Source organism: Macaca thibetana, chromosome 15, assembly GCF_024542745.1.
Source record: "Macaca thibetana thibetana isolate TM-01 chromosome 15, ASM2454274v1, whole genome shotgun sequence".
NCBI classification, from domain to species: Eukaryota; Metazoa; Chordata; class Mammalia; order Primates; family Cercopithecidae; genus Macaca; species Macaca thibetana.
In genome coordinates, this window is record NC_065592.1 from 22,801,257 (window position 1) to 22,827,124 (window position 25,868).

Here is a 25,868-nt window from a genome sequence, read left to right on the forward strand (position 1 = left end):
ACACACGCTGACACAAGAGACACAAAGCAGGCAGGTGCCTATGCCTAATTTGGTCAATTGGCATGGAACCCACAGTGTAGTCATGAAAGAGATTTGGGGAGGAATTGCTAATACGGTCATTCTTAGTCCTCACAGTTGTGAGCTGTCCTTTCCAAACAGCTCCTGATGTTTCTGCTGATTCCTTGGGAAAGGCAGAAGGAAGCACATCTCATAAAAAAGGGTGGACCCTAAGAAGTGGAAACAGGGCTGCAGGGAGCATAGTGAAGCTGGTGGGTCCTGTAGGCCACAAGGTGCACTCATTCGTTTGTTAATTTCTTCAGCTATTCATATCTTAGCCACAAATTTTCATTCCAAATGTATTGCACCTAATATATGCCAGGCATACTTCTAGGACCCCTACAATGGTTCCTCATTCTTGCAACATGTCTTCAAGTAGGGTCCCTCATTCCCACCCTATGCAGATCATCCCAGGAAACTGTGACAATCAGGGGAAAAGCTGCTAGGATAAGTCAGCCTAGAAGAAATGAGTCTAGCCTGAGTAGGTGAGAGCAAGGTGACTTTGTTTTTTTTTAATAAAACTAATATCTGGCTGTGTCCCAAGCAGGATCACCATGTTGCACAATTTCAGGAGGTGCCATCTACATAGGACACAGTGTTGACAGAATTATCTGTGCTTATGTGTATGTACAAATGTGTATACACATATACATGGGCATACACAATTATCAACTGTATATACAGATGCAAAATATATAGTAATATGTATTATATATACAGACAGATATATGATTGTAAATAGAATGTGTAATTTATCTTGTACATTTTGTGCCTAGAATAACAAAACATGAAGGCCTTAGCCAGGAACTATCCATAGGCAATCCAAATGAATCTTATTTCATTTCCATAGATGCTCTATGAAGTAAGCATTATTCACATTGTACAGATTAAGAAATAGAGGAGGCTTACCAAGACTAAGTGATTTGTTCTAGAATCATACAGCAACTCAGTGGCTGGGCCAGATTTAATCTGTTCCTATTAGACTCCTGTCAAAGTTCCCATCTAAGTTCATGTCTTACTTGAGCAACTGACACAGAGAGAGATTTTTCAGTATTAGTAATTCAGAGCTAAATGACCTCTGGATCTCGGGAGTAGTCGTCAACCATGTTCATTCAAAAAGCACAGATCTTAGTTAAAAAAGAAATCCAACACTAAAATTGGGTCTGATGCCTAAATTCCCAATGAAGTCATAAAAAGAGTCCAAAAAATAAAATAATTAATTAATTAATTAATTAAATTAAAAGTAAACAGCTGCTTTCAACCTGTAGCCAAAATTCTTCTTTAAAAATGGGAAAACATGTCATGACTTTATTCTTTTCCCGTTGCCTAGTTTGGTACCAAACCACTGTGTTCTTGGGGGAAATGATACTTTTTTGAAATGTCAAAACTTCAAACCTTTTTTGTCCAGACTCAAACACCCCTAACTCAACTTTGAAGCAAGACCACGGATACATAAAGGCATGTAGAATTCTGTGTCAATGTGTTTTCAGCCAGACTTTGATCACAAGTCTGAGGTAGGGAAGAATATATATATATATTTAACCCAGAATACCCCAAATCCCAGTGGACTGTTCATCTCCATGGTCTTTTTTCTGGGATATGCAGTGATGAGATCTCAATGCCTCTTCTATGAAGTGGTCCTCTCACAGTTATTAGCATTTCCTCCTCCCAGGAGGGAGCTCTAGCCCAGTGACAGTTCCCCTCCACCGGGACGGTTCTTGATTGTCAGTGGAAGATACTGGCACAGACTCTGAGCTCTTAGAAGTTATGGCACTTGGATTCTGGTCTAGCTCTGACACCTGTGGCTCTGGGAGAGTCAGTTGACTTCTCTCACTCCCACCTCCCTCATGGCCAGAAGAGGTTGAGCGTCACAAAGTCCATGTTCTAACTGTGGCCACTTCACTAATCCCAGGGGGATCTTAGGCACATCCCCCACCCCTTTCCTTGACCCTCAGTTTCCTTATCTCTGCAAAAGGGTCTGATTATAACATACATTCTCAATAAGGACATAACATCCCTAAAGGGGTAAAAATTGATCTTGGGGAGGGGGTGAAAATATTTTACTCTATGTACAGTGAAAGCGTAGTATATAAACAGTACATACAGTATATAAACAGATATACAATATATCTCTGGTATTAAAATTTCATGGGTGGGAGGTGGTTAGGAAAAAATGTCTAAAAACACTTGATAAAAATATTAAACGTTGAGAAACTCTGGACTAGAGAGACTCAAAGTTTTCTGATAGTCTGTAAAATTAGATACATAGCTATCATAGCACCATAAAATTCTAATCTGTTGTGTAACGATTCCAGGAAACCCCAATCTTAACCAAGTTGCTATCTTCTTCAGAGCATGAAAAGAAAAAAAAGTACTTTCATGTAAAATTAACAGAAAGAGGGTGACTGTCTTTAAAATAGCCACTGGAACATCTCAGTGTTTTCTTAGCTTCTTTCTTTGCTTTGTCATTTCCATCTGATTCACACACTTTATGGGTATTATAATCCCTCTGTCCATCCAGTGATGTTGGAAGTGTTTAGAACCAGATAAGACACCAGACTTGGTATCTGGGGAGTGGATGAAAATAGCTTAGGTCAGACTCGGGTTTTTATCTTGAGCTCCATGAACCTCCAGGGGATCCATCGATAGAACTGTGCTTCACTTATTGATGACATTTGCTATACTATAAATTTGGTTTTATACGTTTGAAAGCTTTATTCTGAGAAGTGATTCATAGGTATCCCAAGCACAAAATAAAGGTTACCAAGTAGAGCAAATGGCAAGCTTGAGATATTTGCTGTCAAATAAGTCAGAAGTGGCCAAGGGCAGTGGCTCACACCTGTAATCCCCACATTTTGGGAGGCCAAGGCAGGTGGATCGCTTGAGCCCAGGAGTTTGAGACCAGCTTGGGCAACATGTTGAAATCCTGTCTCTACAAAAAACACAAAAAATTAGTCAGGTGTGGTGGTACTGTAGTGTCTCTGTAGTCCTAGCTACCTGGGAGGCTAAGGTGGGAGGATCACCTGAGCCAGGGTCGAGGCTGCAGTGAGTCGTGATCGCACCACTGCACTCTAGCCTGGGTAAGTTAGAGCTGTTTCAAAAACATAAATAAAATAAAATTAAATAAAATAAAATTAAATTAAAAAACCAACCAACCAAACAAAAAGAAATAAGACAGAGGTAATTTGCTAGGGCTGCCATAAAACAAGTTTCACAGCCTGAGTTGCTTAAGCAACAGAAATTTATTTTCTCATATTTCTGGAGGTTAGAAGTTTGAGATCATGGTGTCAGCAGAGCTGGTTTCTTCTGGGGCATCTCTCCTTGGCTTGTAGATGGCTGTCCTCTCCCTGTGTCCTCAGATGGTCATTCCTCTATGTGTATCTGTGCCCCAATATCCTCTTCTTATAAGGACATCAATTATATTGAAATAGGACCCACCCTAATGACCTCATTTAACCTGAATTACCTCTGAAGAACCTATCTTCAAGGACAGTCACATTCTGAGACACTAGAGGTTAGAACTGCAGCATATGAATTTGGGGCAGAACACAGTCCAACCCGTAATGAGTAGGAACCATACAGAGGAACAGAAAAAGGTTGGGGTTGATTCAAGGCAAAAGGAAAGAAGATGGCAGAGGAAAGAGAGCTGGGAGTGGAAGGTCAGGAAGTGAAGACAGAGATAACCAGAGGCGGACTCTCGAAGATCCTTGTAAGAGAACCACCCCCACAATAATGTTCCTCCAGAGTGGTTGCTCTCAGAGACTGTTTGCTCCCAGCTATCCAGGTTGTCTCTGGCCATACTCAAAAACCCTCAAGCTTGTTTTTAACCACAATTTTGCAGTCGATCACCCACCCTTATATACTTTTCTGTTGATGGTAGGTGGTGGAATGTATTCAAGCCTGACTTGGGGCTCTGTGGACCTGGGAGAAGGGTAAAAGTGGCATATTCTTCTTGAGTCTGTCGGGCTGATAGTAGATATGATCTTCATTCCTGCTTCATCACACAGTTTATTTTTCATCTTGTTCCCAGGAAGATGTTTCTCCCAGGTCCAAGACAGCTAGGGCCTGTGGTATTCATGATGTAACAGAAGGAAGGGAATCTTTAATTATTTTTACCCAAAGAAAGAGGGAAAATAAAAACGAAAACTTTTGGCTAAAACAGTCTCTATGCTTCATTTGTAAAGACCATCTTTTAGCCACACAGTCTTTCATTACTGTGCTCACCATTTGCCACTGTGACCACAGCCTTCTTTTGAAATCTCCCGTCCATGGTTCTCAGAGGTCTATTTCATGATGCGAGGTGTAATGAAAGGGATTTGCAGCTGCTGTCTGGCTCTCCAGGCAATTTTGTCTGGTGATACCTCCTTCCGTGGTATTTTTAGTTCTCATCTGTAGCCTTCTGTTTCTTTCGTGGCTGTGCCTCTGGCTTTTCAGAGTATACTACAGAGTGGCCTGAGCTCCCCAGCTCACCCCTGATCTATGCTGCACAATTACAGAAGCTGGCTGATAATCAATGTAATTGAAGATCAGAGTTAATGAGGACCTCCGTGCCCGTGCAGTCCCCTGAGCAACGCTGGGCTTCAGATGCTAGATAACGAAATGATTGGGCTGAACTGAAAATCCATTTGGCTAATTAGATGATGTATATTCCCATAAGTAAGTGGGAGAAAAAAACATATATATATATTATATATTTAAAAATAAGGAAACATGACATTTTGAAGTTGAAATTTTGGCAGAGATTTATTTCAGAGTCATTGCTCTCTGGGGAGATCTATTTGAGTGTAGTAAGGAACTCAGAACAGTCAGTAAAGTGGGGAGGACACTTTAAAGCCAAAAAATAAAACGAGGGTCCAAAGAAAAACTAGAAAAACATGAGACACATGGAATAGTGCCTTTTATTCTTTTTCTGTGTAGTTTGTATTCCCAAATAAATGGAATTTATTCAGAGAGCTCTGCTAGACATGCCTTAAACTTAGTGCTCTCTTTCTCTCTTGTTCTCTCTCACATGCCCACACCCAACCTTGACTTTACCCTAAGCACGGCAGTGATAGTAGAGTTAAATGAAGCCGGGCTTTGCCTTCAAGAAATGCACAATCTAGATGGGCAAATAAGTAAGGGAAGTGAGGGGCAGGGGGAGGGGAGCAGACAGTCATGCTTTACCTTAGATTTTTCATATCTGATCTTCCTTCCTGGGCTGTAAGTTCTCAGTAGGCAGACGTTCTCAACCAGAGCCTGCTGCAGGGCTTGGCACATAGCCATATCGGAGTGAATGAATGACACTCTACCACAGCACATATAGGTGCTACTTGAGTGGCATGCCTTGCAAGTAGTAAAGAGATTAAGAGTAGTGCAGGCCAGTTTTGGAGTCTAGCCTTAAGGGTTAAACGCCACACAGGTAACCACTTACTCTGGAGGAAACAGTTCATTATGCCATGGTCTCCTTTGCATCCTTCAAGGTATAGCTTAAAGGCCAACTCTTCAGTGTTCCTCTTTGAGCCTCCTTTTTCCTCTCCCTTATATCCAAAGACAATGCCTATATTTTTCAGGCAATTCTTACCACACTCTAGGTTGTACTAAAGATATCTGGGCAGATATTTGATCTCCCTTGTTTTATCCCTAATTTTCTCAATGGATTCAGCCCATTTCTTTGTCTCTATGTCTATTTCTTACACAGGAAGGAATTTAATCAACGTTGGGTAAATGATTACATTAAATTTGGCGCAAAGTTACTTCTTTTCAGGCTCTGATATGGCACCTCCCTGCCACACATCCTTGACCCTTCTCACTGAGTTTCTCTACCACCCTCTCTACTTTTGCCGTACACATCATGAGCCCATTCAGTGAACAAGAGCTCTGGAGCCACAATAGTGATGTTCGACATTTAGTTTGGAACTGGGGAGATTCTAAAGGGCTAGTCTTATATTCTGGCTCTCACAGGATGGAAAAATTAAACTGTGGGATCAATGTGGAGGCATTTCTGCTTCACAATTCCATGATGAAGTGAATTGAACTTCCCTCTAGTCAAGCATGGAACTCTGATTTCATTAATGCACTTGACATTCACTAAAGTCCTAGTATGTATCAGGCATTTTACTGAGAGTTGGATTGATAAGGACTAATGAGTCATGACCTCTTCTCTGTAGGAAATCACAGTGTATCAGAGAAAGCAAAAGCCCTCCAACTCTACATGATATGCACTATAGAAGAATTCACAGACTACTATAGACAGAGGAAAAGGACCATAAAAAGCCACTGACCAAAACCCCTAAGCCTCAAGATAGCTTGAAAAAAGGCAAATGTTCCAGCTTCGAAGGCTGAAAAATCTTGGTTTAAGTTCCACTTTGGCCACTTACTGGTTGTGCAAATTTGACCATGTCAATTTCTCTCTGAACTTCATGTTCAATTGGGAGAAATACCTATCCTGCAAGGCTGTTGTAAGGATTAAGTGAGCAGAATACATATCACATTCATGCCACGAATGAACAGAGGACATTCAAAGGATAGTAACTCCCTTCTGCCATTAAACCAACTGTGTAACTCTACATAATATCTTTTTAAAGACATTAAGGATAAACTGCTGCCTTAGTTTGTCCAGCCTACTATAGCAGTTGGTTTATAAACAACAGAAATTTATTTCTTACAGTTCTGGAGACTGCAGATTCCAAGATCAAGGTGCTAAAATATTAAGTGTTTGATAAGGGTCCATTTCCTTATTCACAAATGGCCACTTCTCCCTGTGTCCTCCCATGGTGGAAGGAGTGAGGGAACTCTCTGGAGTCTCTGTGCTAAGGGCACTCATCCCATCTAGAGGCTCCACCCATGTAATCACCTCCCAAAGGCCCCACCTCCAAGTAGCACCACATTGGGGATTAGGTTTCAACACAGGAATTTGGGAGGACACAAACTTTCCATTTATTATACCTGCTTTTTTAAGTCAGTCTCTTCCATGGAGACTCGTGTTTCTCATAATTGAGAGAAATCTGTTTACTGGTATTGCATTTAGAGCTTCTAAGTTCATAAGAATTCAAAATAATCATCAAAATAGTTCCTGTTCCTTAAGATTTCACAGAGCTTGTAGTGGACATTGTGATGCTGCCCTCAGGTTTCCAGTCAGCACCTAGGCACTTATTCCCCAGCTGCCAGAAATATGCATGGTCGACCACTCTCAGCTGAGTCATTTTTTGAGTAATGCCTTCCATTGAAAGGGACCACTCCACACAAGATTACGTCCCCTCTCCAGGGACAGCTCATAGCTTATAACTGGCTGATGTGGGGATAGAAAGTCCTGACATCTTTGTCTTGATTTGGAACATCACTGAAGCACCGTCCCAGACCCAGAGCTCCCCCATGGAATCAGCTGAGGGCTTTGCCGTGTGTTACTTTGACCTCTCCCTTTGCCCAATCCCACTTTGCTCATCCTCTTACAAGAATATGTACCTCAAAACATCCTGAATGCTTGTGTCTGCCTCTGAGTCTGTTTTCTGGTGATTCGGACCTAAGACAAATGCATTGTCTTATGCAATCTTTTTATCAACCTATGAAAGAGGACTTGGTATCACACCTTTCATATAGGATAACTGAGGGTTTGTTTTTTTGACCAAGTTTGTAGAGCTGGTAAGTAAAAAAGTGAGGCTATGAGCTCATATCTTGCTGATTCTATTCTCTTTATTATTGCACTGTGTAACTTTCCTGAAGTAGAGGGATTAACCAAACTCAGTCCTGGGACACAATTCAATATCCATCTTTCAGTCTTTAGTGAGAATAAATACAAGAATTATCCATTTAAACAGCATGACTGTGCTTTTTTAAAGAAAAATCTGTAGTTGATACTGATGTTCTGTGCCTTCCTCAAGGACTCATGTGACATGTTTCTGCTTGGGCTTATTTCCAGGGGGGGAAATATGGCTTTGCAGATAGATTTGCATATCTTCTTCTGCCAGAAATTTGAAATATAGAATCCAACAGACTCCTTCCTTTTTTGCCTTAGCTGCCAAGGACTTTAGGGCCAACTTGAAATGTGGTCATTTCGTTATCTCAGTCCTGATACTATCTATTCCCCCTACTTCACAAAGATGCCTCTTTCTTTTGCACCAAAATTATGTTGTCCGCTGTGCCTTTACTTAGGGATTTACTGCATAGGATGACAGAAATCATATGATTTGTGTGAATTAGAGAAGCTAATCATTGCCGATCATACCCTTCCTATTTCCAGGGAAACTTCTCCTCCCACAGTCTTAGATGCTCAGTCAGCCAGGTGTGGTCTGATGTGATCCCGCCTCTCTGGCCATTGCTCATTGGACCACAGCTTTTCACCAGAGTCAAGAGGAGTCCAACCATAGGTCAGCCAGCAGAGTCAGATGTGACCTGACGGAGAGGCCTCCATAGAACCCATTTGATTCTTATTAACTGAGTCTGTCTTTGGAGAACTTGAATTGCACTCACAGAAAGATTTGTTTCTTTGTTTTTACTTGACAGTGAGGTAGACGCAAGGTGAGAAGCTGAGTCATGTTAATTATAAAACACGATTTAAAGTCTCCTGCTGCTGCCGTCTCTAGATCTGCCATCAATCTAGACTCACGCTCCCTGTCCAGCTTTGTGAAGCCTGGTCCTGTGTGGGTACATATTTTTCCCACTGTGAAATTCTATCTTTGTTTTGTTTTATTGCTATACATACATACACTCACCATTTGCAACTTGTATGCAGCCATCCTGAATGGGCTTCTGTTTCTCGCCTCCCAAAAAAAGTATGTGTGTATATATATGTGTGTGTACATGTGCATGTGTGTGGAATATCTATCTATCTATAGATTATTATACATTTATATGTAATATAGTAATATATACATATATGTATGTTTCCACATATATGTGGGATAATAAGGAACATTTTAGAGCAAATATTGGCCTACGCAAGCACTCAAGAAGAAATGTTAGCCATCATAAATGTTGAAAAATTGGTTGATTAGAATAAAAATGTTAATATTTAGCTTCTCCTGAAGAAAATCTGAAGATCTGGTGCCATTAGCCTTTAGTTCCATGTGGCAAGAGCTGCTGGAGCTGTATCATAGCTGCTCCATTTTAATGGGGCCTACAGTGTTCCTTGTGTGTCAAACCCCACCTTCTCCCTATTGTTCTGCAACATCAGGGCATTTTTTTTCTTGGGTGGGCGCTGCTCTTTTCCCTAGAGGTTCTGGGGATTTCTTTGGAAATCTCACTTTGTCTCTGTTTTCTCTATCTTGGTCTGTCTCTCTCTATCTTTCTGTCTTTCTCATAATAACACAAAAACAACACAAGCTTTGTGAGGAGACCTGGATGCTATTGCCTTCACACTCAGCCAGTCTCTCCTATTGATGTTAGCCTCCTGGCCCCTGTGGGTATCAATGACCCCTGTTCCAGAGGAGACACCTGAGTGACAGGGACATTAGCTTTTTTCATTTCCTTTGAAATTTAGTATTTAATCATTATTTCCTAGGATAAGTCAGGTGCCAGCTAAGCATTTTATCTACATGAATTTATTTCATTCCCTTATCAACTCCATGAGGTAAGTTCCATTAATATTTTCCTTTACAGAGGAAGTAACCAAGACCCGGGGCATTGTGTGACTTGCCCGAAGTCAATGCCTATTAAAGGCAGATCCTGAATTTGACCCTACTTCCCTCTCAGTCCTAAGGGCCTATCTTTCATCACTAGGCTGAATTCTCTCCCATGTTTGATCTGCCTCTATCTCCCTATGGGCTTGCAACACCATGACGGGCACATTGCAAGTGCGCTTAGACAAATAAGATCAGATGACCTGGGGGATGTGGCTCCTACGCACCTCTCTGTGTTCCTGTAGCATCAGCTAAGACCTTAAAATCAGTGAGAAAGTAGTCATCTCTCTGTTCACCCATAGGAAGCAGCTTCGTGGTGAGTGAAGGGAGCTACCTGGACATCTCCGACTGGTTAAACCCGGCCAAGCTTTCCCTGTATTACCAGATCAATGCCACCTCCCCATGGGTGAGGGACCTCTGTGGACAAAGGACGACAGATGCCTGTGAGCAGCTCTGCGACCCAGAAACGGGTGAGCCATGGGAGCTGGGATGGGGATAGAGGGTGGGAGAGGCTGGGTGGAAAGAGGCTTTGTGCTCCCTCTACCTATTATGGATTCTGAGCCATTGACAAGTGACTGGATAAGAAGGCCCATCAATCTAATTAACACTAATCTATGTGCTGCCATTGCCTTTTAAGGGAGGAAATTCTTAGAGAAACACAGACTCTCAGAGTAAGAAAGGACCACAGAGAACATCTGGCCCAACTCCAGACAAGCAAAATGTCTGCACTTCAGATATCCCTGCGTTCAGAGCTTATCTTCTTTTGACTAGCTGGGTGATCTTGAGCAAGACACTGCCTACTTTTCAGTACAAGAGAATGAAAATAGCACCCAACCCACAAAACTGTCATTAGGATTGAATGAGATGCTGTGTGGAAATCTCATAGCATATTCATTCATTCACTCAACAGGTATTTCTTTAGTAGCCAGGCATATTTTTAGGTATTGGGAAGATAGCAGTGAACAAAGTATGCAAAATCTCCACCCTCATGAAGCTTACATGCTAGTGGGGTAGACACTAAACATGCACTGTGGAATATAGTAGCCACTAGCTACATGTGGCATTTTATTTTAAATAAATTGAAATTAAATAAAATTAAACATTCATTTTCCCAGTCATACAACCCAGATTTCAAGTGCTCCATAGCCATACACTAGCAGCTACATTTTTGCACAATATAGATATAGAGTATCTTCATCATTCTGAAAATTTTTATGAGACAGTGCTGCAGTAGTCAAATAAGCAGGTAAATTATATGACTCTGTGAGGTGATGATAGATGCTGGTGTGGGGGAAAAGAATGATGTACAAAGCATGTAGAGTGCTAAGCTGGGAGTATGGGTGGAGTTTCATTATACACAGTGTGGTCTGGGAGTCCTCTCTGAGAAGGTGACATTTGAGCAGCCACCTTGAGATGGGAGAATAAACCATGTCAGTATCCAAGGGACATTTCCAGGCAGACGGAGATAAAAGAGTCAGTGGCGCAATCTCTACTTACCACAACCTCCACCTCCCAGGTTCAAGTGATTCTCCTGCCTCAGCCTCCTGAGTAGCAGGGATTACAGGCATGTGTCACCATACCTGGCTAATTTTTGTATTTTTAGTAGAGATGGGTGGTTTCACCTTGTTGGTCAGGCTGGTCTTGAACTCCTGACTTCATGATCCACCCCTCTCAGCCTCCCAAAGTACTGGGATTACAGGTGTGAGCCATTGCGCCTGGCCTAATATGCTGCTTGTTTAGCACTGGCAGTGGGGCCAAGATGGAGAGTGAGAAAGAAGGGGAGTAGGAGAATAAAACTGAGAAGAAGAAGTTTTGGGCATGGTGGTCCTTAGGGCCTTGTATAGGATAATATGGACTTCAGATTCTACTCTGAGGAAGATGGACAGTCTTTGGGAGATTCTCAGTACAGAAGCAACATGCTGTGACCTGCATTTGAGTAGGACCACTCTGGCTGCTGTGTAGTGAATTGATTCAGGAGTGTTCAAAGGTCCTGTTACTCTAATCTAGTCAAAGGTTGGTAGTGGCTTGGACCATGGAGGTAAGAGACGAAGATGATGAACAGTGATCAGATTCTGGATATATTTAAGAGTATACGCTCAACGGAATTTATTGCTGAGAATAGAATGCAAAAAATAGAGTGGAGTCAAAGATTATTCCAAATTTTTCAGTCTGAACAATGGAACACATTGAGTTATTATTAACTGAGTCAGGGGATGCCGCGGGAAGGTCAGGGTTGGGTGAGGAAGACAAAGAGTGCTGTTTTGGGTGTAAGTTCAAGATGACTACTAAACATCAACAGAGAATGGGCATTTGGGTCCTGATCTAAGAGCCCCCAGCTAAATTGAGATTCCAGTAGTAGAACGTCTAGCAACCCTTCCCAAATGGGAAATAAAGTGGGGCTGGGTGTGGGTGTTTACAGTGTGCCCTTCACGGGATGCTTCTTTTACCTGGTGGGCAGCCTAAGATCTGGTTGTCTGATGGTGACCCAGGAGATCACCTGTGATCCTGTGAACTTCTCACACAGGAAGCTTGATTACACTGGCTGCCACCCTTGGTGGTTTATCTAACCTGTGCACAATTAATGCCTGCCTGACCATCATTCATGTGCTGGGAGCCTGCCCTTGTGTTCTCCCCAGCATCCAGGGCCTAGGATAGCCCCTGCTCCTTCAAACAGAAGGCACAGATTCAATTAAACACAACCGTAGGAAACAAGTTCAAAGATTAAATACTTACAGATCCTGAGTCAGGAAGGCAATCTTCTGTCCCTGGGTCACAGGAGACAAGAGATGGGGGATGACTCAGTTGCCAATTTTATTAGTTTAATTGTCTTGACAAAACTGTGTTTATTTCTATCACCTCATCTTCTGCCTCTATTCGCCTCGTGTCCTGGGTTCTAGGCATACCACCCACGTGCAGGTTCGCTGAAGGCACCATGCCCTCACATGCCTCTGTCCCTTTCACAGGCTGTTTCTTCCCCTTGAAAATGTCTTTTTCCTTTTAATGGGAGAGCAGGGGCTTCTTTTTATTTCCTACACTTTCAGCCCAAACACCTTTCCTCCCACAGGTGGCATTCCTGACCCCCTCCCCCTAGCCCTGAACAGACGAATGGGCCCTCCCACCTACTGTCATAGCCTTCTGTGCTTCCATATGTCATGGCCTTGTTCCTCTACAAAGTCATTGTTCTTTCCTTGTCTGGAACTATCACCAGACTGTAAACTTTGTTGGAGCAAGGAGGGAGGTTCAAGATGTCTGCTTCACTTTTCTTGCTATCTTTAAAATTCAGCATAATGCCTGACATGTAGTTAAGAGACAAAGAATAATACAAGAAGGAAGGAAGAAGGGAATTTTCCTCCCGATGCTTCTTGAAACAATTGTATATACCAATTCTAGTTGTTCCCCTTTTATTCACTTACATAAGAACTCAAGTTAAATATTTGGCAGATCTAGAAAAACTGGATCACCAACAACTGTGCAGCATCCAGGTGTCTGAATTCTAGGATACCCTGGTCTTACTCTCTTATTCCAACACATCTCCAGCAGCATGCCTCTTTCCATTGCTTACTCTGCTTATACTCACAATTATTCCCCAAACATCCCCATGTAAAGTTTTACCTTGTCACTAGAGTTCAGCTCTTCTCTCCACCTGAAATGCCTCCCACCCTTTAATCATCTACCTTCCACAATCCTACTCATTTAATTTCTTCTTACTTCTTCTCAGTAGAATGGATGACTTCTTCTACAGAATCATCAGAGTTCTTTGTTGACTAAAAACCAGATTAAAACTTGAGTTAATGATTGAAAGTTTATCTCCCCTGCTAGAAAGTAAATTCCTTAGGGCCAGAGATCATATCTATTCCTATATTCTTTCCACCGCAATGCCCAGCAAAGCACCTTTCTCTTATAAGTCACTCAAGGCATAAATGGATAGGACTGTCTACAGGTGGAAAATAGAAATAGGAACATAAGATCCCTAAATATATTTTCATGGGGCTTAACTCAGATCTACTTTGTAAAATTTAGTTCAATTCATTAGATTCAATTCAAGCAAGATTTTCTTAATTCTGCAACTCGTAAGTCAGTGTGTTAAGTATTATGGGAAATCACAGACAAATTGCACAATGTTCTTGCCTTCATGGATTTTACATTCTCACAGGCATAAAAAGAATCTGCTCATATATAGCTATTATCAAAAACACAGTGTAGTATAAATCAAGAACAATGCATTAACAAAGTGCCTCAAGCCTGAAGAACAGGGAGAAATGTATTCTAGATGGGGATTTCAGGAGATACGTCATGGAGAAGATGACCTTTTAGCTCAGCTTTGTAAGTTTTTGTAGGGACTATGAGTATGGAGGGTGCTTTAGCAGAGGGAACTTGATTTTTTGAAAAAGAGAAAAGTTTAGAATGATTCTAGGACCCAGAGAGCAATTTAGTTGTGCTGCCATCTGGAGAATGAGGTGCAGGCAGAGCACTGGGAGAGTGGCAGGGGATGAGGTTGGGAAGGTAATATGAAGAGAAGTCTTTAAAAGGTAAGTGTCCAAAGACTTTGAGAACATCTGTTCTCACAAGTAGATGGGACCACCTGTTTTGGAGAGCATCTAACTCCCTAAAAGAACAATTAGAACTTTCTCCACTCTTTGCTTCCCATCAGGAATTAGAATTTGGGGAAAGTCATGGAAAAACTAAACCCTGAAGCCCTATATACATTTAGATCTGGATATGTCAAAAGTAGCTTAGCTTCTTTTAAAGAAGTCTCTCCTTTGTGAGTCAAATCTGTAGAGCTGGACAGAGTTATGGAGTCGAAGCGCTGGTTATCATTCCCTAAAGCTTTTCTGGATGTGTTGATAAGAAGAATTGTTTCTCCCAAGTGACAGGGAAGGAGGAGGAAAGTGGAGAAGATGCTACAGCTGAAACATTTATATAATTGTCTTGGTGCACACATGAACCTGGCCAAGTTTTCCTGGCTGCATGCCACAGCCCATCTCCGGTGTGTTTTTCCAGGGATTTCAACAATTAGTACCACCCACAGGGATGACTATGGAATTAGATCCGTGGTGTGCTGGAGCCAGCTCACGTGGCATCATAAGAGTTGACTGTTAACATCTTTTCCCAACTCTTTGTTCAGTGATGGCATGTTGATAGCCTGAAAATATGCTGTGGTGAGGATGTTTACACCAACGCAATTGGTAAATGCAACAAAATCTAGTTTATTTTTTTTTTCAGAAAGACAATCATTAAACATTTAACAGCACAACACTGGATGAGATGAGAACAAACCAATGAAAGACCAAGGCAAAAAAGTGGCTAGTGGAGACCTGAACATGTCACCAGAGTGACATTGTGCTCCTTCCCAGGATAGACTACCATTATCTTCATCTCTCTGAGGACAGAAAGTGAACGTCCAAGGACTACTTGCTCTGGTCCAATAAAATGCAACACCAAACAGTTGAAATCATTAGGCTTTGACTCTCAAGAATATCAGTGTGGTAATGTCTTATTGTGAAACAGCTTTATTAAAGTTCTGCACATCTGTGGCATCACACCAAGTTCTGTAAATAAAACCTTTGACAATATGGTCTACAACACATGAAGCAAATGACAGCAGAACACTAACTCATTCTTTCATATGTTTATTCATTCATTCAAGCACTTAGTGAACCAGAGGAGAATTGGAATATCTTCCTGAGTCAGACACAGCCAGGTTTAAATTCTCTCTTCTCTGTTTCCTGGTTGTAGGGAGCTGGGTAAGTCATTTAACATATTCAAGCCTCATTTTTTATAACTAAAAATGAGAAGAATAATTTCAACTTTTTAGAGTTGTTGTAAGGATGAGATGAAAAATAAAATTTAAAATTCACTGGTGCAGTGGATAATATATGGTGGAAACCCAATACAAGGTTTTCTCTTATTTTTATAATCAGTTATTCAGTCATGTGTATCTTCACTTACTAGTTCAATAAATATTTCATGAGCTGTTTAATCCAACAATGTGCATAGCATTAGATTATGTGAGAAGAAAATATGATATCATCTCTGCCCTGCAGTAGCTAACCAGCTGAAGGAGGAATTTAGAGTAAGCTAGACATTCCTATCTGCTGAACTTTTATTTAGTCCTTGTGTGACTTCTGAACATTGGCAGTGAAAAAAATTACTGGCCAGGCATGGTGGCTCATGCCTGTAATCCCAGCACTTTGGGATGCCAAGGCAGGTGGATCACTTAAGGCCAGGAGTTCGAGACCAGCCTGGCCAACACTGTGAAACTCTGTCTCTACTAAAAATACAAAAATTAGCTGAGCATGGTGATACATGCCCTTAATCCCAGCTCTTTGGGAGGCTGAGGCACAAGAATTGATTGAGCCTGAGAGGTGAAGGTTGCAGTGAGCTGAGATTGCACCAGGGCACTCCAGCCTGGGTGACAGAATGAGACTCTGCGAGAAAGAAAGGAAGAGAGAGAGAGGAGAGAGGAGAGAGGAGAGAGAGAGAGAGAGAGAGAGAGAGAGAGAGAGAGAGAGAGAGAGAGAGAGAGAGAGAGGGAGGGAGGGAGGCAGGGAGGGAGGGAGGGAAGAAGGGAGGAAGGAAGGAAGGAGAAAGAAAGGAAGGAAGGAAAGAAGGAGAGAGAGAAAGAAAGAAAAGAAAGAGGAAAGAAAGAAAAAAGAAAATAATTATTAACCTTCAACCTTCAATCCTAATGTCAACTTTGCCACAAATTTGCCATTTGACCTTGAGTATGCCACACCATGAACTTCAGATTCCTTTTCTTCAACAAAGCAATGAGTGGGAACATACTTTTAGTGCAAGAAGAGTTCCTAGCCATCTAGTGTAATTAAATGAGGAGATCAAGAGCCACCAAGGCTAAGCACATTTCCGTGTGTCACACCATAAATTAGTGGCATGATACAAATTAAAAGTCTAAATAATTTCTAGGATATTTTCCAGCTCAAAATCTATGTTTCTATGACCTTTTAAGCACTAATAACTTAGCATGTACATATGATTGAAACAATTTGTAAATGGCATTTATACAAATTGAATTTTCTTTCCACGGTTGATATGAACTTCAGTCATGTTCATCATTACATTCAGTTTATTTCCATGTCTTCAGCAGTTACTTTTCATTTGTAGTAGGATATGAAATGAGAATATACTGTATGTGGTTATGTCATATAGCAATCTTATATTGTACTAAATATTTCTAATGCTTACAGATTGTTTCTGGTATTTGCTGAGCTCTATGTTACTAAAGTTTAAAGGGATACAAGATTTTTATGGAGCTATAAATTCCAAGAATCTACAGTGATGGAGAAATTCCCTGTTTTGAAGGAAATGGTATCTTTAGGACTTTCTAGGTGGTAGAGCATATATAGTGAAGTATGGTAATAAGTAGGTAAAAGCCACAGTAAAATATGCTGATATTTGTGTATAGAGAACCAACTTTCTGGCAGACTGAAGAGGGGACATTTGTATATGAGTATATACATTATAGAAAGACTTGGTCTTTGCTCACCTTGTTTATTGCTGTATCTGGAAATGAAACAGTTCCTGTATCAATACATCTTTTCTTGGATGGATGAATGGATGGATGGATGGATGGAAATCAAGTTTCAGCTGCTAAAGTGTCAAGGCTTGTTCAATGAGTAAGGTGTAGGCTTCTTGTGTCAGCACCATGGAGAGTTCTCAGGGTGCTGACAACACTCTGGCTAAAGTGTGTGTTTGCTAAATTAACACTTTCTCAGCGATACCTAATCCTTTTCTGAAACTCACCTTCTCCCCTGCTTGGGCAGCACTGGTCTTTTCTGAACTCAAATAAGGTAAACTCTTCCCTTTATACGTTTAGAATTAGTCCTTGTTTAACCATGCTGCTATTCCAGAGAGCCTCAGCTGGGCATATCCTCCATGAAATGAGTCTCTCTGATCCTCAGAACCCATATTGCTCTCCAACTCACCACTCATTTGTCATGAACTTTACTAGAACGTGAATTAAACAGAACTCATCTGAATTCATTATCGATTAATTAACATGATACCTTGTTATTCTGGCATGAAAGATAATGGAATTAAGCTTTTAAAAATCTTTTCCAGCCGGGCGCGGTGGCTCAAGCCTGTAATCCCAGCACTTTGGGAGGCCGAGACGGGCGGATCACGAGGTCAGGAGATCGAGACCATCCTGGCTAACACGGTGAAACCCCGTCTCTACCAAAAAAATACAAAAAACTAGCCGGGCGAAGTGGCGGGCGCCTGTAGTCCCAGCCACTTGGGAGGCTGAGGCAGGAGAATGGCGTGAACCCGGGAGGCGGAGCTTGCAGTGAGCTGAGATCCGGCCACTGGACTCCAGCCTGGGCGACAGAGCATGACTCCGTCTCAAAAAAAAAAAAAAAAAAAAAAAAAATAAAAAAAATAAAAATCTTTTCCAACAAAAGTAATTGAAAGAACAACAAGAAACCAAAGTTTTCTGCTTACATTCCATGAAACAAGTCAGTAACTCATAAATCCCATTTCTCTCATCAGATTAATCCATTTAATGCAGATTCATTATCTATATGTAGCAGATGGAGTGTTAAGACAACAACCAAATACAGCTTATAGTCAAAAGAGATATAATGGAATTTTAGTGAGATATCAAGAAGTATATGAACACTGAAGTGACAATAACAACATCTAAAATTATTAGGCACTTATTGTGTACCAAACACCATGCAAAGACTTTATATAGCTATTCTCAGTTATTATAATAACACTTCTAGGTAGTTATTGTTGCTTCGATACAAGTAGCTGTGTCTTAAAGCAGTTGATTGACATTCTCAAGGTCATATATTTACTAAGTATCACTGCTGGGATTTGGCCAAGCTACTGTTTTAAGGAGTTGGCATGTGAGGAAATTTGCTTAGCATTGAGAAAAGAGAGGCATTCTGGGATTCCCCCTTTGATAGGTATTTGTATAGAATTCTCAGAGGCAGGCATGAATCCTTTGGACAAATAATTTACAGAATAAGTTGACTTGAAAAAAATAAAAATACTGAATTGAATTGAGGGCAAGGAAACAATACAGAACTGAGAGGTAGAAAAACTGTGTGACAGCATGTATGAGTTGTAGGGAAACTACTTTTTATCTCTGTTTGGTAGTCTTGATATATTTGGTTTAAATGTGTTGTAAAATGTTATGTTGTAGAAGATGTTTAAGGTCTTTTAAGAAAGGACAATCTGTGTCTAGGATGAGGTCATAAAATTTCAGGGAGCCTGCAAAGCAAGCAACAGGACTGACTATTCAAAAATTTAGAAGGTCAAGAAGGTTAGGGTAAACTACAAAAGAGACTATGAAAACTTTTTCTTATTGGGAACTTGCCAGTCCCATTGAAAGTCCAAGGCAACCTTTGCTTCTGAACTTGAAAGAAAAAGGTTGTCAGAGATCTGAAATCTCACGCCACAAAGCTGCATATAGGAAGAAGTAGCCTAAGGTATTTCTGATGATTATACGTACAAAAAAAGGGAAGTGCTCAGCTTTTAAGACCAGATTTTAACATCATAAATACAATCTACTGACATTTAAATTAGAGAATATATTTAATTTTATCCAAAAACTGTGTTAAAAAATGTATTGGCTTTCTAAACATGGCATATGTCCTACTATTTAAAAAATAAATCCAGGAAAGTTCTAAATATATATGTAAAACCTTACAATAAATATATTATCAATAAACAAATGTATGGGAAAAAAGATGATAATGAAGCCTAGGTTGGAATTGAGAGTGTTAGTAGGATATAAAGCCATGTTGTAAAGAGTTCCATATTTGTTAATGGTGAGTCATTTCTTCTAGCCAATGTAATTGCATTAGTGATGGTGCTGTTTCTTCTTCATGGGACAATCTGTTCCTCATCCAGCCCCACTTCTTATAAACTGTATTCTGTAGTTGGTTCACTCCTCCTTATCCTTCTTGTTTCAACTTAAAATGTCACTTCCTCAAGGAAGTGACTTTCTATACTAGTTTATTTCCCCAATGTGTTATGCTCCATTAGTGCTCTCTACTTTTCCTTTATAGTAAATAGTAATAATGGTGCACATTTATACAGTGGCAACTGTGTCAGTCACTCTTCAAAGCCTTTACATATATTATCTCATTTAATCTCTCAATAACCATGTGAGGTAGATGCGATTATATTTAAAATAAGTTAAGACACACACATATATATAGTTTATGTACCACTAAGAAAAAATGCTGCCAATAATAATAACCATACTATACCATACTATACTAATAATTATCAGCTAAGTCCTCATTTCAGGAATATTAAAATATGGGGGCTGGGTGTGGTGGCTCACACCTGTGATCCAGCACTTTGGGAGGTCAAGGTTGGAGGATCACTTAAGGCCAGGAGTTCAAGACCAGCCTGGGAAACATAGTGAGACCCTGTCTCTAAAATAATTTAAGAAAATTAGCTAGGCATGGTGGCATGCAACTGTAGTCCTAACCACTTGGAGGCTGAGGTGGGCAGAGCACTTGGGCCTAGGAGTTCAAAGTGTCAGTGAGCTATGATCGCACCATTGCAATCCAACCTGGGTTACACAGTGAGACTCTAAAAAATAAAAATAAAAATAAATTAAAAATGAAAATAAAAATAAAATGTGAGAAGTTGCCTGCCTTAGGATTAATGTAATGAAATAGTGTTATTGTCTCATTTTACAGGTGAGAAACTAAATCACAGTTAATGGATTTTTCCTGAAGTCATTTAGGAAGTGATAGTGTCTAGATTTGAATCCTACAAGTCTGGCCTCAGAATTTACCCTCTGAACTACAACCCTATGCCATCAGCGCATAATTACAACCTTGAATGATACATGTATGTGTGTCATTCTGTGTTCAATTACTAGCTATCTAAAAAACTGTGTGCCTTATAAAGGCAGAGATTGTGTCTGCATTATCCACTGCTTTTTCCTCATTCCCAACCCATCGTGCAACACCCTGTTGATGTTTAAAAATGAGTGGTGGAATGAGCGCATGAAAGATGAAATACTGAATTCAGAGAAAAACTCCATGGCCTCTAATCCCAGCTTTGTAGTTTACACATGGTATGACCTTTGACAAGTCCCTTTTTCCCTATGAGCCTCAAATTCTGTATTTATAATACAAAAGGCATTTCCATTAGATTTTCCCTGCGTACTCTCCAGCTCTGAAATTCTGTGTACTGAAAATCTTTACTGAAAGCCAGTATTCTGGCTTTGAAATATGTAGAATGAAGAAAACCACTGATTCCTGATCTCTTGAAGGATAGATAACATGTGCACCCATGAAATGTGGATTAACACAAGTGTTTACACTTAATAAGCATCTGTGGTGGTCAAGAACTTGCACTCTGGATTCAAATGGATGAAAATTCAAATCCCAGCCCACTTGGGTCCTGCACGACTTTGGACACTTTGCTGACCCTTCCTACACTTCTGTTTTTCCCAAAGGTAAAACAGGGGAAAGATTATCAACATGGCAGACCTTGGAGGGTAATTATGAGGACTGAGCTAGATAAAGTGTATTATGCACTGAGCACAATACCTGGTAGTTAAAGCTCAACAAACATTCGGTATTACCATAGCTGTGACTAAAACATGGATTGAGTGAAATGAATATATCCTAAAAAAAGGTCAGTTATTGTGAGCCTTAGCAATTAGGGAAAGCTTCCTCTGGTGGGGGTGGAAGATAATAGAACTGAATCATGAAGCAAAATAATTATTGTGATAGAACTCCACTGTCCAGTCCAGTAGCTATTGGCCATTTTTGGCCATTTAAATTAAAATGTAAACTAATTAAAATGAAATAAAATGTAAAATTTAGCTCCTCCGTCGCATTCACCATATTTGAAGTGCTCAGCAGTCACATGTGGCTGGTGGCTTTCATATTGGAGAGATATAGAGCATTTCCATTGTTGCAACAAGCTCACTTAGGCAGTGCTGTGACAGAGTGAAGAGCAGAACTACATTTCATACATGTTTCATTTCATTCAAAATTGTTATTGAGTGGCAATGCTGTGTAAGACATTGTGCTGTGTTTATGTACTGATATTCAACAGGAAGAAAATTCAGACCCACTGCCTTATCTAAGAGTGTTTAGTCCAGTGCAGAAGTCAGCAAACTATAGCCTGCAGGACAACTGCTGTTTTTTTGTAAATTAATTTTTATTTAAACACAGCCATGCTCATTAGCTTACATATTGTCCATGTTACATGTTGAATTCCTTTAATGCTTTGATGTCCAAGTTGAAAAAATGGCTTTGGTATTTATTCATTCATTCATGTATTTGTTCATTCAACGTTCAGTATATATTTATCAAGCACCTAATTTAAGCAGGATGTAAGGCTCCGACAGAAGAAACAAAACAAAACAAAAAAATCTCTACCATCATGTAACTTACATTCTTGTGGGGCAGGGGACAGGCACAGAGTTAAAATATATGTAGTAATATAGTTAAAAAATATATATATCTCTCTCATGTACATACTATATATAGTACCCTATATATAGTACATTATATATAGTACATATGTAAATCTATAAAGTGTTATATATACATATTTACTATATATACATTTATACATTATACTATATATACATATACACTATATATATATTTACACAGTATATAAATTTATACATATATACATTTATACAGTATATGAATATGTAGAAATATATAATGTACTATATATAATATGTGATACACTTTATCATGTTATTTACTAAATATATTTTATTACCATATATACTAAATACAGTAATTTATATATTTTATTACTATATAGTTTATATAGATACTATGTATAGTAGCACATATTTTATTACTATAGATAGTATCTATAGTAATGAAATTGTATTGCTGTATGTACTATACATAGTAATAAAACTATAGTGAATAACATGTGATAAAGTATATCACATGTTAGAAGTTGAGGGGTGTGTGTGAGAAGCCTGCAGAAAGAGGGGGCTGTACATATTGCAGAAATGGTTGCAAATTTGAGCAGACTGTTCAAGACAAGCACAACTGAAAAGGTGTGTGAACAAAGCAGGCCTTGTGGATATCTGGGGAAAGCATGGTGTAGGTAAAGGGGCAGCCTGTGCAAAGGCTCAGAGGGGTGATTGTGCCTTGCATATTTGAGGACGATCATAGAGGCTAATGTGCTAGGTTGAACTGGGTACTAGAAGGGTATTAGGAGATGGGATCACAGAGTCGTCAGAGGACCAGAATCCCTGGGTGGGCCTTGCAGAACGGTGCAAAAACGTTAGCATTTTCATTTGCCCTGAATGCAATGGGGGAATCACTGGAGAAGTCTTAGCAGAGGGGTGACATCATCTAAGTTCTATTTTAAGAGTATCACTCTGGCATCTCTATTTAGGAAACATCTGTAGGAACGGAGGTAAACATGTTGGAAGGGAGACTAACGGGAGGACTGATGTGATAATCCAGGCCAGAGGTGGTGGTGGATTGGATTGGGGTGGGAAAAGCCAAGGCAGAAAGAAGCATTCAGAATCCAGATATTGCATTTCATTCTTTGCAATTTAGTGTGCATCACTTATGTGCCAGGCATTGTGCTCAGTATCGGAGTTAGTTAGACAAAGAAGCTGCTGTCTCTGGCCCAGGGAGATTCTGGTGAACTGATTTCATGCTTTGACATCAGAGTTGAGGAATCTGCTCATTGTGTGTCCCACATGTGTTTGAGCTCAAGACCCAGTTTTTACACCATCTCTAAAGATAGGACCAAGGAGGTGACAACACCAACTTGGGATGAAAGGAGAAGAGAAACACTGAAACGGGCATGTGATACAAGTGAGAGGGTGAATAGAGCTTTGCTGATCCTTTTGTGAGGCAGGGCTGGGTGCAGAATGAACTGAATGAGGTGCCTCAGGCAAAAACTTCAAGGAGGCACTCATTCTTAGATGAAAACCCTGTCCTTACACAATTCTAAATGCCCTCTTAAATGTGGAGGGGAAAAGTATCAATTAATGACACTTGCCTCTCTACCCCTTCTCCTGAGAAGCCTTTAAAGACTCCGCTGAGATGACAAGTAGGGCTGGGCACTGTGGGGGCATAGAACAAAAGTCTCCAGGGTGGGAGGAGCCCTACAGATTGTCTGGCCCAAGGCTTCCTTCTACACCTGATAGCTTGAGGTTTTGGGAGGGTTCATTTAGTAATTCAGTAACTTAGTGGCAGAGAGGAGGTTGCCACACTACCATAATGGTGCTTAATTTCATTCCTCTTGAGAACATATTAAGCAGTCAAAATATTTTATCCTTGGGATGTAAACCCCCATCCTCCCAACTCCAAACTTGAGCCATTACCTTTTGCATGGCCTCTTGCCACATGTGAAGATGGTACTGGTTTCTGCCATTACTTTTCTGGTCTTGTCTTGCAGGGATGTGCTCAGGTACACTCATTCATAGAAATAAGTGTTTCAGTGCAGAGGATCTGGGGTATGTGAGTTCCTCTTAAGTTTCATTAATGTCTTTGTTTCATAGACATCAACTGAGCCTGAAGATTGAGTCAGTCACTGGGGAGAGAAGCAAAAGAGACACCATTGGCCCTTTCCAAGAGCTCATGATCAAGCTGCATGAATGCTGGGCTCTGTTTTGTTTTATAGAGAGGCAGTCAGGGCAACATGGAAAGAGCCTAGGACTGAAATCAGACAGACCAGGGCTGAAATCTTGCCCTGAATGCAATGGGGAAACCACTGGTAGAGGCTGAGCAGGGGCTCTGCCCCTGACTATTAGCATAATTTTGAGCAAATCACTTAATTTCTCCAAGCCTCAATTTCCTGCTTTTTTAAATAAGATGGAGAAGTGTTCACCTTTGTTAAGTTATTGTGACAATTATTATGAGTACAAAGTACCTGCTACATTATATGGAAAATACATGCGTTCAACATATGGAAATTATTGAATCAGGGACAAAAAGAACCCCCCAAAGCTGGCAATACTTAACACACAAAAGACTTAATCGTGATGAAATGGAAGGCATGATGACAGATTTCTGTGCAGAAAGGACCTCTAGGAAACCATTTAAAACACAGCACTTAGCAGTAGCACTTGCCTTTTCTGGTTATTTGATACTGCCTGTAGGGAGCTTGCCCATTGCAGCGCACTGTCCTTTCTCCTTTCGCTTGACCGAAGGCAGCATTTGATTCAGTGTGGATGACTAAAGGCCTCTGAATAGAAGGAGGAGTATGTGTTTGTGTGTATGTGTGTGTGTGTGTGTGTGTGTGTCCCCACCTTTTGGCTACAGTACTGAATGGTCTCTTATGTCCCTGCCTTTTGGCTACAATGTTGAATGGTCTCTTAATTAAAATTTCACTAGATGGTTTATGTTTCTAGCAGAAAATGGGAGTATGTGATGGGCAGTTGGGGTATGGATTTATGTTGCTAACACCAGCACTCTTCCTTTGGACAGGGCATCCAGAATTCAAAATGTCCCACACAACTCAGGTAAGGTCAGGTGACCTTACCCAGTGTGGTGTGAACAACCCATCACACTCTCCAATGGCTGAAAATGAACCTAACAATGAAGTCTGACTCTGCAGTGAAGCCTGATACAGGCTGCTTAGACACACTTTGCTTAATTTTAATTATTCATAATGATTCCCCATTATATCCCAGGAAATGTACTGTAAAAATGTTTTGTAAAAGAATGAGAGCCTTGGTAATGGGAACCTGCACTGTTCTTCTATTAAATCATTGCCGGAAAAGTGGGGGCTTTAGTGTGTGCGCTTGTTTGAGAGTGGGGCAAAGACAGTGGAGTGAGTGGAAGGGAAGACAAGGGAAGAGAAAGAAGGGAAGTTAAAAAACTCTAAGAAAGGCTGGGTGCAGTGGCTTATGCATGTTATCTCAATCTTTGGGAGGCTGAGGGAGGCAAATCAATCACTTGAGGCCAGGAGTTTGAGACCAGCTTGGCCAGCATGGTGAAACCTCATCTCTACTAAAAAATAGAAAAATAGCCAGGCATGGTTGTATGTGCCTGCAGTCCCAGCTACTCAGGAGGCGGAGGCAGGAGAATCGCTTGAACCCAAAAGGTGGAGGTTGCAGGGAGCTGAGATCGTGCCACTGCTCTCCAGCCTGGGTGACAGAGCGAGACTTTGTCTTAAAAGCAAACAGAGAAACAAACAAACAAAAGAACTTTTAAGAAGAAAGGAAGGAAAGGGGAAATTGATTTAACAGGAAATGACTGTACTCTTTTTTGGTGACACCTT

At 40.5% G+C, this 25,868-nt stretch overlaps 1 protein-coding gene across 4 annotated transcripts in view; it reads left to right on the forward strand.

Moving 5' to 3' along the window:
* The window catches only part of ASTN2 (astrotactin 2), a 988,433-nt gene that overhangs the window by 407,161 nt on the left and 555,404 nt on the right, over positions 1-25,868 (forward strand). For all 4 annotated transcript variants that reach the window (XM_050759610.1, XM_050759611.1, XM_050759612.1 and 1 more), the window contains one exon: positions 9,953-10,120. In XM_050759610.1, coding sequence (XP_050615567.1) covers positions 9,953-10,120 — 168 coding nt within the window. The remainder of the gene's footprint in view (positions 1-9,952; positions 10,121-25,868) is intronic.